This window comes from Talpa europaea (assembly GCF_964194135.1).
Source record: "Talpa europaea genome assembly, chromosome: 10".
In the NCBI taxonomy this organism is placed as follows: domain Eukaryota; kingdom Metazoa; phylum Chordata; class Mammalia; order Eulipotyphla; family Talpidae; genus Talpa; species Talpa europaea.
Window position 1 is genome coordinate 12,366,016 of NC_140077.1, and position 13,369 is coordinate 12,379,384.

The 13,369-nt window shown below is 36.3% G+C and overlaps 1 protein-coding gene across 2 annotated transcripts in view; it reads right to left on the minus strand.

The window, feature by feature from the left end:
* Positions 1-13,369, minus strand: part of VTI1A (vesicle transport through interaction with t-SNAREs 1A) — a gene marked incomplete at both ends in the record, with an annotated part of 321,439 nt that overhangs the window by 230,270 nt on the left and 77,800 nt on the right. For both annotated transcript variants that reach the window (XM_084245633.1, XM_084245632.1), the window contains one exon: positions 10,635-10,719. In XM_084245633.1, coding sequence (XP_084101759.1) covers positions 10,635-10,719 — 85 coding nt within the window. The remainder of the gene's footprint in view (positions 1-10,634; positions 10,720-13,369) is intronic.

Here is a 13,369-nt window from a genome sequence, read left to right on the forward strand (position 1 = left end):
TCTATTTTCCCTTTTGGGTGGGTTGAAATTCCCTCTTACCCTACTCGCCAAGGCAAATTTTGCTAATACTATTAATTGAAGACAGTATTTTCCTAGCTAGTTCAGAGGTTAATTTAGCCTAGTCCAGGTCTAATAAAGCATAATCCTAATTTCTTAGGGTCTGATAACTGTTTTCTGAATAGTGTTAAGGAGCCACTGTGCTCTATTCAAGTGCCATGTACTACAAATAGCACTGAAAATCGGAGTTGGGGGGAGATTAGCTCCATCTTAAAGGTCTATTTCATACAGACATAAGCAGCAACTTTTAATTCGGACCAGGAACTTAGGTAACTGGTTGTGATGAGATGATCAATTTGGAGGATAATAGGAGGATTACCCAATTTCCTAGAGGGACAGCCTTCAAAAAGCTGTTTTTCCTTGTCTTGTTTGAGAGTGGTTTCTTCCTCTCTTGAAATAAATAGGTATTTATTTAACTATGACTTAGAGTTTGTATCTGAAGATGCAAAAGGGCAACATGATACCAGAAATGAACGATGACCCACCCAGGCAGCCTCTTTGATAATGACTTTACTTGGAAAAACATTTTTCAATAAAAAAAATTATTGTTTAATGTTGACTTTGTTCTCTTACGGCAACGTTGGAAAACACTGAAGCCCAACAGGAAACACAGACGAAGACTTCAAATGCAGAGCACACACAAAAAGCCATTTTTAAAGCCCATGCCCGTCAAGTTTTCCACTTGATATAAGTCACACACAGTCTTAGTCCAATGCGAAGCCATGCTGTGAAAATTCTGTAGCACCCACCTCAGAAAATTCTGTTAAGTACATAAACACCGCTGAAAAGAAAACTTCTGGGCACTAGAAGTCAGACTCAAAGGGAAAATAAACCTGATTTAAAAAAATCCCAAGGAAAGTTATATAAGCACAGTGCAACAAGGTCATAAGCTTAACCATCCTTCCCTGGAATATTTGAAAGTAAATTGGCATTTTAGCGATGGGCTATGGCTGTCTTTCTTTTTCTTAACTCACAACAGAGTAAGAACGGCTTCACGTGTATCTTACAAACCAACTGGAAATGTGATAGGCACTATGGGGAAAGGCACCTTTAAAAATGAGTATAATACTTTTGAATGGATTAAATTGAAGCCTATGAATTCCCTTGGACCACCTAAGAAGAAGGGTCTCCAAACAGGGTTTAAATGATCTCCTCTTCTTACTATTACTGAGCTCACCAGAACCCAATTCAGAGTACCTCACAAAATAAATTTAAGTACGACTTGAAAATATTCTTTAAGAGCTTCACCCAAATGACAACCTCCTCTGTTCTTTTCACGGCAGAAGCATGACTTTTTGAGATGTAAGACTTTAATAGGGTTCTAATTATAAAGTAAGTGATAGCTACACATTAAAAATTATTATTTTACCACTGGGTAGACTTATTAAAATGCAAAAGACATGGTCAAATGATCCTTCCCAGCATTTAAAAACATGCCTCAACAAGCAGAAATAGCTTAAGATCTGAAAGCATAACTATACACTCCATCACCCAAAATAATAGAGAAACTTTTAGAGATAACTTCTTTAGCCAAAATGTTTAATATTTCTATAGAAAAAGTTTCCAAAAATTATGCATGATTGGATGATTAGTGTCAAATCAGTTGTATAACCCATTTTCTGTTCATGTATTGCAGAACAATATAAAGTATTAATTTCTTATTTCTGTAATAATTTGGACATGAGGGTCTTGCCAAATTTAAATATGTACTCAAACAAAATTACTTTAGTTAACAATCTGAATCAGTGTTCATACACATAACATTCTCCACTCAGGTGATTCTTGTCTCTAGCTTTGTATCCCTAAAGCACCTAATATTCAGTAGCACTCAATAAAACTTGAATAAATGAAACATAATATTTATATTGTATCATATAATGTTATACCATACCCACTCAAAAATTCCTTATTTATTTGTTAATTTTATTCTTCCTATCATCATCATCATTATCATCAGAAATGTATTTTTCTAATAACTGTTAACAGATCTAAGAACAAAGAACATATAGCTAATACTTTTGGGGTTCATTTTCCCAGAACTCTTATGACTTATCAGGAAATGCAGGGAAAAAGCTTTCTATTTCCTTGAGATAGCAGCTCAGCTCCAAGCTAAATTGGAAGTTTAAAACAGTTTTATGTATTGCTTTCTATTGTTGTGTACTGTTTACCGTGACATTAATCTTCTGTAAATGATAAATTAGTATGTTCAATGATTTGTATTTTGAATCAAATTCTGCATTGTCCAAGCACAGTGATCACTCACATATTTCTTGAAGAGGAGGATGAGGAGGAAAAGAAGGAAGGAGAACAGGAGAAAGGAGACATAATAATGTGAGGAAGGGGATGCAGGAGAAAAAGAAAATGTCGGCAGAGAGAAGAAATGCCTGAAATGATAAAGGAAATTACTTGTTTTGAATTACATTAAAAAAAACTTTGCCTATACCTCTAAATCATGTCCAATGTTGTAAACCAACATAACTTTGATTTAAAACAACAAAAACTTGTCTCAATACATACTTCCAAAACTAATTAAAATTGCTAAGTGAGTTCTACAGTGAATTGATTAGAGTAAGAATCAAAGAATCTCTTTTGGTAACTGTTAAGTTACCAAAAGAGAGAATGTGATACAGTGGTAGCATCAGGCTCTTAGACGCCACATCTCCCATCTGCCCTTGGAACAGCTCAGAAAAATTCCCATCACCGGTCCAGCCAAGATTTTGGCAATTAACAATAAAAAGAAGGCACCTCATATTTTAAATGCAATTTTTCAGGTTCTTTAAAAAGTTCTAAACAGGAAACATTTGATTTTTTTAAAATGTAAGCTAATAGCACTATTAATTGCTTTTCTTTTAATAAAAAAAAGAGATAGGGAAAGTGAAGAAGAAACAATGATGTACATAAATGATCTCATTCTCATGAAAAGACTATAATTCTGTGAATTGTTTGTTTTCCAGAAGAAAACAGGTATTCCATATGTTTCTCTGGCTAACTCTATTAGATCAAGTGAATTCAAATTTTGATGAAAGAATTATAAAAAGCAAAAATAATTTGGACACATCAAGTAAAATAGGCCTGTGGAAGTATAGCTTTAAAATGGGGATTGTCTGCCACTTAAAATTGGATAACTATCACAATGCATGTAAATATTGAAATTGAAATAAAATCTATATTTTTTTAAAAAAGTAGCTAATCTTCACCAAAAATATGGAGCTCTCAAGGAAACCCTCAAACAGAAATGGAAGGATCTTCTAGACCCACAACAAAGAAGCTAGAAACCTTTTTATGTGAAGGAAATGTAAACATCACAACATTGGCATTATTCTTATTCAGACATTCTACTTGCATTTCCTTAACAAAGCAAGATATTCAGGAAATTGTGATAAATATGACATTTTAAAAAAGAATCGAGTAGTGTTAAATATAAGGGGGAGAAGTGTTTTGACAAAAATGAAGTGTTGAGTTCCCTATGGAATGCTGGCTAGTCCACTGGCTGATGTAGTTGCATGGCAATGCCAGCTCACTTTTCTTAACCAAGGTAGGATAAATAAATACTATAGCTCCTATATAGGCCCACTCTCATGCAATGCCACCAATATTACGGACTCAACCATCTTTTATTATTTCATAGAAAGTGTTGATTACAGATAGCTACCTGCATGAATTTTTATATATGCATACATATACATACATATACATCTCTACATGCACATATATATACACATGTATGTTTGAATATGAGAATCAATGAAATGACTTTTAACCAGTTCAAATTAACACAGACTAAATACTAATTCTGGAAAGTGGACACCTAACTCCACTTTAATATAATACATTTTAATATTATTTTAATATATTTATAATATATTTAATATAATATACTCTATCAACTATAATATACTATCACAGCTGATCTTGTTAAAATGTGGATTCCGTTTCAGTAGATCTGAGGCAGGAGCCAAGATCCTGCATGTCTACTAAGCTCCCAGGTTATGATAATGTGGTTGGTCCTGAAACCCGTCTTACGTAGCAGGGAAGTAACACATTTCCTCTTTAGACTGATAGAAAATGAACCAAAATGATAATGTATGCTATTACTTAGAACCTGCCTGAAGCGAGGATGACTAGAGGAAAAAAATACCACAGTTTTGTGAAGCAATTTAGAAAAATCTCTGTATGCATACTATTTTATTTATGCCATTCAGGAACTCCAGGAATCAGCTATCATTGTTATCACTCTCCAAATAAAATATAATCAAAACAAAGTTTTATGCCCAACTTTATAATCACAAATGCAGTTACCGCCAGTTGATGGATTCATCATTGTATACGAGGTCCTACTAGGCACAAGGATTTACAAGCCCCATTGATTGGGGGATTATCTTTAGGAAAGAACTTTTGGGATCTCATGCCAGTTGTTATGGGAATTAATGATACACTTTTAGTGCCTTACTCTTGAATTCCTTTTAACAGGGCTAAAATTTCTCCTGCATCTTCACCAAATTCCTCCATTAATTTCAACTGGTAAAGGGACCAAACTGTAGATACTATAGTATTGTAGTATAAGTAAACGATACTATTATTATACTATACTATAGTATTGACTAACATGCCTGCTTGTTTTCTCCTCTGCCCTCCACCCTGACAATCCTTGTCCTCCACAATTAGAGCATTTGCCTGCGGAGAGTCCTCCATTGGCATCAACCGCAGAGTCAAATTCAGACTCCTTCTCATACCTGGAGCCCCACACAACCTGCGCTCCATCCTGATCTAAGAACTATGCCCCTGCTGACTTCACTGCAGGCCCTCCAATCTTCCGACTGCTGTTTGGACAGTCTCCTCACTTCAGAGACTTTGTGCTTGCTCCCCCCCTTTTATCCCCACATCTGCTTACTGAGAGCATTTTTGTACTGTTCATCACTTGCTTACAACACCCTTCCCAGGGAGGTATTTCCTGAATGGCCAAACTAAAGTAGCTGTTATCGGTTCCCCACCCACCACCCACCACCCAGGAAATAAAATTATTATCTTTAACATTATTTTTTTCTTTTTTTTACATTATTGTTCATTTTAAAATATTTGCTTCCCCCCACCCCCTCAGGTGTAGTCCCCATAGAGTTTCCTTCCCCAATGCACCCGGGCACCATCACCTCAGTCCCCTGTGCTACTCCCTCCCTCCCTCGGATCCCTCTCCCTCCTCCTTCCCTGCAGGATGTCTCTGGTTTATAATTGTCCGTTTTTGCTTTGTTGTGTTTTGTACTGTTATATTTTTACACTGATGTCTTATTTGATTCCCCTACATTCCTGCTGTAAGTGAAACCATCCGATATTTTTCTTTTACCTTCTGGCTTATTTCACTGAGCGTCATTCCTTCTAAGTTCCATCCACATTGCTGTGAATGGTACGAGTTTATCTTTTTTGATTGCTGAATAATATTCCATTGTGTATATATATATATGCCATATCTTCTTGATTCAGTCATCTATTTTTGGGCATTTGGGTTGTTTCCAGTGTTACCTGTTATTTTTTATTTTTTTTATTTTTTTTTTTTTTGTGGTACCCTCTCTGGCGGTGGGGGAACGAACCGGCGCTGCAGAGGCTGCGGGCAGCCTCGCAGCCCAGCGCTCATACGCTGCACCACCAGGGAAGGCCCACCTGTTATTTTTTAATACCTTGTTTGATTCTACCACCATCTGACTTTTGCCCATTCGGTTATTAACATGTACACTTCATCTTCCTCCCCTATCTCCATACATAAGCTGCCTGGAACAAGGACCTTGGCTGTCTTGTTTACTACTGTGTCCTAAGCACATGGAAAATAAGTTCCATAGCTGGTTTTTGAATAAATTATGTGAAAAGGAAATTGACAGATGTGAGAACATGACTGGCCATAACCATAACATGACTGACTATAACCGATCACACTGGAAAATCTACATGAAAGGACCCACCCATATTTTAGTGTGGTCCACTGGTTAAGAGCACAGAATTGGATGTTCTGGCTGTACTATTTCCTAGCTTGATTATCAGCGTGGGCAAATAACTTAATCTCTCCCTACCTTGTTTTCTCACCTGTAAAATGAGAAAAGAATAATTACTGCATAGGGATGTGGTGAGGATTAAAGAGAAAATACATGCAGAGTGCTGAGAACAGTGTGTATCCCCTATTAAGTGTTCAACAAACACTGTATTATTTCAATCTAGGTCCAATCACTAGTCCAGGGTGAAGCATGGAGCAACATGGAAGAGGGACAGTGTCCTGTTGTGGAGAAACCATGACTAAATGGAACTGTAGAGCTAGGTAGCCTGAGGTAACTGCTGAGAGAAGTGGTGACTCAAGTGCTTGGGATGGCAGGAGCAGGTTAGTAAATGGTGCAGATCAAGTTTCAAAGTCACGAGGTTACCGACTGCAGATAAACAGTCATGGTCTTGGAGTAGACAATCAGGGATACTAGGCCTGTTTAGGATCTAGGGCGGGTATCTATTTATATGCTCAAAGGAGAGAGAGCACCATACATTTCTGCACTTGAATAAGTTCTCATCCAGTCTATTTATTTTATTAATCATACAGCTTTCACTAGTTTTGTGCCTACTGTAATTCTGGGATGCTTACTTTAGAGGGAAAATAATCACAATTTCAGTACAAAGGGCAGGTGACCCAGAACTTTAAATACTTTTTTTATTTGAGGTCCCTGACCTCAAACAAAATGGCTATTTCCACAACTGAGAGTCATATCTGGAGATGAGAAGTAGATGGACAAAGGAAGAGTTATTTTATGCATGGATTCTTGGACAAGAATTTATAAGAAATGCCAAGCCAGTGTTTGGCTTTTGATGGCCACTTTCAAGGAAGTTTTGTGAGTTTGACAACTGTCCCTCTTCGTCACTTTTAGATTAGATTATCCTCATAGCAGCTCTTTAGTCTAATGTCCTACACTCTTCCATTTGTCCCTTCTTCAAATAGAGCTGTTGAATTAACTTGTGACCTCATCAATTTTCTCAGATGGTTAGGGATCAATGAATGAAAACAGATTGGTATTAAATTCAATATATATGAAGGTGTCAATGGCACTCAGAAATAATCATGTGCTCTTTCTCAGACCAGGTGCATCTGGACCTGTGTCCTTCAGAGTACCTGCTCTTGAAGAAATCATGATTGCTAACTTGACAAAATGACTTTTTAAGAAGACTAAAAATTTTAGAAGATGAACTTCATCATTTGCTCAAGATACCAATGGTCAAAACATTATGCTTTCCGGTCTATTCTATATATAATAATAATCCAACTTTCTTTTATAATTGTCAATACAGAGGTCATCAAGTCAATGAATAAAAAAGCATATGGATTTTTGTAGAAATCTTTTGCCAATAATTGTGAAAGATGCCTACTTTTGTTGATGGGAATGTATAAAAATGATGACTTTTACAGAGAGTTTTTTACTTTGGAAGAACTTGAGTATATATGACCCCATTTTACTCTATAACGACCTTATGACATACATAGAATCTAGTTTCGAATTTCATCTTGTAAGTAATCAACATACAGAGAGGCTAAGTGATTTCTCAAAGCCACACAGACAATTAATGACAGGGACAGATGATGGATATTTCTTTCTTTTTCCAACTTTTCAGACAACAGTCTCTAGATTATGTAGACAAGTAAAATTTCAAAAAATATTTCATCAGAAGGATCAAAAGAGCATTGCCAGGTTTGTTATTTTTCCAGGGGGAAGAAAAAAATAAATATGTAACTTCTACCTATTATTTCTACCATACCATAAAGCTATCCTTTCTTTTATTACCCTGAAATAGGAAAAACATGATGTTAGAAAAAGTAGTTTTTTAATAAAACTTCCTTTATGAAAACAGTCATTACTTCCTCTCTTCACCTGCCTCATTTTGCTGTGGATGGGTAAAAAATCCTGTTGTATCCAGAACTAGTTTTCAGACCAAGACTTGCAAACCAATTCCCTCTTTCATGTTGTTTTAAAAATCATACCAGCTCTTGCTCATCTTCCCCCTCCTTGCATTTCAGAGTTAAGAGGAAGAAATCAGTAAGTGTTAAAGGTTTTTCCTTTTGAAAAAGAACTATAAGAACAATGGTACTATACGATAATAATGGTACTATAAGAACAAAATGATTAGAATCATAAATTGACATCACAATCAGAACACAGGACTGCTGACTGACTAGATGTGATGAAGATACAGGTGAGCTGGGACTGGAAATGCAGAGGCAACATGTGCTATCACAATTACTTTGTTTTTAATTGGAGAAAAACATAATTTTAATAACATGTCTACCTTCTGGATATAGGGTAGAGACCCAGAGAAACTGAGTAAATGTCACAATAACTTTTTTCCCCACATTAACTTAGTAAGAGGCAATGGCAGGAAAACTGCTTTACATCTACCTTCTCATTTCTCCACTTTTGAACTCATCTGAAAAGATTAATTAGCATGACGATGTCTGTCTGTCTCTACTTTTACAAATCCCACCTTTGTTTCTCCTCATAGACTTGGTTTTATAGTTTGTAAGAAGTTCCCAAGTTTCATATGATAAATAAATGTCTAATTTTATAAAAGTACATCGTCTACCATTGTGTTCTACTAAAAGTACACAGGAACTGAGGTTGGTTTGAGGATATACTCTTAAATTGATATTTTCTACATTTATTGATAGTTTGACATGGATGTTGTATTTTAGCAGATACCAAAAGGATTAATGATCAAAATCTCATTCAATTTTAAACTTTGAACAATGCATGAGCCTCCAGAATCTATTATCTTTTTACATAACTTTCTCAAACTTTGGGAGGGAGCTATATCAATAGTGTAGGGAAAGAGAAAAGGCAGTTCAAGCATCCAAATCAAGCCCTGTCATCATTGTCACAGCAAGAATATGCGCAGCCCAGCCCTGTCCCATGTGGAAAGATGCTCACCAGTGGGGTGCTTGTCTAAGAAGGTCCCTGGTGAGGGCCATGTTCAACAGAACAGAGGAAAGCCATATTCCTCAAGGGGTCAAAGCAATACGTTTTAAAAACTCTTTTAATACACACAAATTTCAGTCACAATAAAAATCTTTTTCTGAGATAAAAAAATGAATGCCTGTGTATTATCAAATGGCCACACAAAAATAACGTTTATATTTGTATAGCATTTCATGGTGTGTAAAACATTTAAACATGTCATTATTTCTTAGTAATATTCCAAGATGGACAATATGATTTCCATTTTCGTGAGGAAGAAATTGAGACTGAGAGATTAGTGAATCACTCAGAGTTACACAAACATGATCTCAAACCCACACCTGGTCCTTGGACCTCAACTTTGGGGTTCTTCCCCTTATTCACATTCATCACAAGGACAGTCATTACTGAAGGTGAGCCCAAGGACAAAAAGAACCAATGAAAACTGACTTACTCTAAACAGGGGGGAGATCTATCAATAACCCCAGAAAGAATGTTGACCACACAAAATTTGAGGTTTATGTTTTTCTTCAGTTTTCTCACCATTACTACAACACCACTACCATCTGTGTTCTTAATCAGTTCTTTAGAACTCATCACATAAGTCAGGGCAGATAAAACACTGGCATTCACAAAAGAAATTATTTGGAATCGTTTTCATTACACCTTCTCTTCCAAATAAACATTTTTATGACAATAAATTTTTATTGTCAACCACGTATTTTAGTGGTTTGCATACTAGGCAAGAGCCATCCATAACATATCAAATAGGTGATGTATAATCTATCCTTGCAAAACTAAACAAAAGAGATAGCTTGAAAATAAAAAACTTATGGCTACTAGGGAGTTACTAATACTCATTTAAGTGCAAAATATTTATGTGCAAAAATAGTCATTGCATGAACGATTTTTTAATGCCAAAACTTGTCTGTTTTAAGTAGACTAGTCTTAGAGGTAAAATTAGGGGATGTGTTTTCTGAAATTAATAAGTGCTATTTCAAACCAAAAGTTGGGTTAATAGTAACTAATGCTAGTGAGATTATCAGAAATATTAATTAGCCTTTTTGCTTCATCTGACTTTTATTTTCATGTCTGATTATAGGCTCTGCTCGTGATTTAAAAAAATGAAACAAAACAACAGAATCATCAGGAATGATTTCCAACATAGGGACAAATAAACAAGGTGAACTCAGTCTTGTTACTTCTTTGCCCCAGTTCACATCAATTATACCGATTAAAATGTTAATTTTCACAAATGTGAATAAATGCAGGGGGCAAAAGAACGGAGACCGCTTGTGTGCTAGCAATCATTGCGGGTGGGTAAACTGACAACATGTAACTGCATATTAAGACAAATGTAGAATTTAGACAAAGTATTCCATCTCTTTTCAGATGTATACTTTTAAACCTCAGGAACTGTTTTCAGTAGATGTCATGCCTTTTAACTTGAAAAAAGATAAGCGCAAATAAGCTCCCAATTGTCTCCCCAATATGTAAACCACATCTCGGGCTGCTGTCTCTGCTACTCCTTTGAAGTTTCCCTGAAATGTCATGTGTTGTGAAGACTGCTGTGCATAAGCAAGACAATTTGCTCACTCTCAGAATTCTTACCGGTTTCCACTGCTATTTGGTATCCAGCCTCTAGTCTCCGAGATGACCTTTCCAGCCTCTCTGTGTTATCGAGCAGATGTGCCCTCTGAAAAAGAAAAAGGGAAAAAAAAAAATCAGACGGCTGTCTACAATGTTCTTTTTTTGCCTTAAAAAAATAATTCCTTCCTCTGCCCTAACATTTCTGGGTGGGGGGAGTCACCACCCATTATAAATAATTTTTAGCAAATCTTCTATTGTCAGAATCGCCACAATAGGCAGAATTCCAATCAATCGTGTACAGACTGTTCACTATTTTGTTTTAAAAGGCAGACTCGTGTTATATGTCGCCACGGTGACTCGTACTCCAGAACGCTGAGAGATGTGGGAAGACCAGAGTCCAGGGCTCTTTCCTCTTCAGCAGAGGTAGATGTATGAGACGCTTGCATAGACCTAGGATCCAAATTTTGTATGTCTTTTTGTAAAATACAATCATTTTAAAAAAAACCCTCATCTGATTCTTTGGCAACTGTAGATAATGATTTTTAGTGAAGAACTTTAAGAGAATGCCCCTCAATTTTGGCTAGGCAGCAAGACACCATATAGTACAACATATGCTACTAGCACAGAATACTAAATAGCACTTGTAGTTTTAAGGCAACTTGGGCGATCTCCAAGAAACAAGAGACATGTGTTTCCCCATGCACACAGATGTAGGAAAATATGGATTTATTCCCAGATATGTGGTGAAATTTTGATATGTAGTGTTTTAGACTGTGAACTAAAATCATATTAACGATATACATTCTTTTATATTTGATAGGAAAATCAGAGAATATCCCCCAAATTCTCAGCTTCTAAACGTTTTCTACATTGAAGCTAGGTTTTTTAGCCATAATGATCATATACTAGGTCTATTCAGGTTGGAAAACATTTATAGGCTAATAAAGTAATCATGGCTGTGAACAGATAAGACATGTGCATGCACATGTGAGTGTGTGTGTGCACAATACATGGAAAGACAGGAAGGAATGTGTGTCTGTATATTTATGTGTATACATGCACATGTGTACTTAAATAAATTAGTAACTTTTCTCCTCAAATCAGTTTTGGTATCCGGTCAAAAAAAGGAAAAATGCAACCACAACTCCTACAACTTTGTGTTGTTGACAGATGTCATTTAAAATCGAAGAAATGCTTTCTGATAATAATAAAAAAGGAGGTGCCACACATATAATCTGAGTGGCTGTCGAGCGAAACGATCTACCTTGCTCTAATGAGCCCCCATGGATCTCGGAGATGCAAGCTGTATTGACATGCACACTTAAGCTAATACACCTAGACCGGTGCCTCCAAGCTCTAGCAGCCAGGGATGCTGACAGAATATCTCGCTTCCATCTTCAAAGAAAGGAAGTGATTAGTATGTTATCATTACCATTCGAAACGTGATTTCCTTATTCCCTCCCGGCATAGGTGACACATCTGAGATGCGGCCAGACGTTGGAGGCAGCTAAAGCCACATCAAAGCTTTCCTTGAAAATTTTTTTGGGGGGAAGGGTTGGCATGGGGGGGGGGGGAGAGAATCATTAAAACAATGCATTTAGAAAAGAGAGATAGGACCTGATGTGAAGGTCAGGAAAGCTGCAACAACAGCCTATAATAATTAATAGAGTTGTCTAATATACGGTGGAGAAATTAAGAGAAAATCTGCCCCTCCCTTTACAAAAAAAAAATCTAAATAAATAAAAGGGAGGAAGAAAGAAAAGCTTGTATCATGAAAACGCAAAATCACTGAAGGCTGTAATTGAGAAAAAGAAATTTGAGGGGAGCTCTTTATGTTTGGCATTAATAACTCTTTTAAATAAAATTAAACACTTTTTACTCGGCTTGTCAGAAATAGCTTTCTTACTCTTAATTCTCCCTACATGCAGGTTTTAGGAGCAGGGATTGCTCTTCTCTTCTCTGAATATTGTTTTCTAGCTTAACAAAGGACTTAATTTCCAATTGATGATTCCCTAAAAAGAGAGAAGATCTGTGAAATCAAGAGTAAATCTGAATTTTAATCCAGAATAATAGAACAAAGCATTTAGGTTCATTGTTGTATTGGATAAAATCCCTAAATTCAAAGAAAACATTTAGCTACTGCTGGAAAAAAAAAAAATCAAAGATCAATACTAGAAATGGACAGTATAATTAAATTATAATATATACTGTAGGACACAAAGCACATCAATGTAGAATGATTTGGGAGATTCCATCAAAGGGAATAAAATCAGATTATTCAGTGTATGGCTTTAATGGAGAACAAAATTTTAAAAAAGAGTTTTTTTTTTTAATTGCATATTCCTAAATAATGGAAGTAACTCTTCTTCAGGACAGTTCAATTTTATCAGAGTCAATCTGCACACAAGAGGACTATCAGTTTACCAGCAGCTTTCCAGCAGGACCTCACTTTGTATTTTGGAACCTCTTCACTTAAGTCAAGCTAAAATCAAGTTCTTGTAACAGCTGTGCTATTTACATTGTTCCCTTAGTTGTGCTTGGCCCTGGTCTCTGAAAATGAAAGGAAATACACTACAGTAGCAGCTGATGCTTTCAACTTGCCCCCACACTCCATCCCAAACTCATTCTCTCACCCTCTTCTCAGCCCTTTTCAAAGCAGGTAAGTGAAGCTGTGCAGAAGCTTCAGACAGAGCTCAACTTGTGTGCGGAGCTGTGCAATGTGGAGAGCTGGAGATGTAGGATTCAAACGGAGAGCT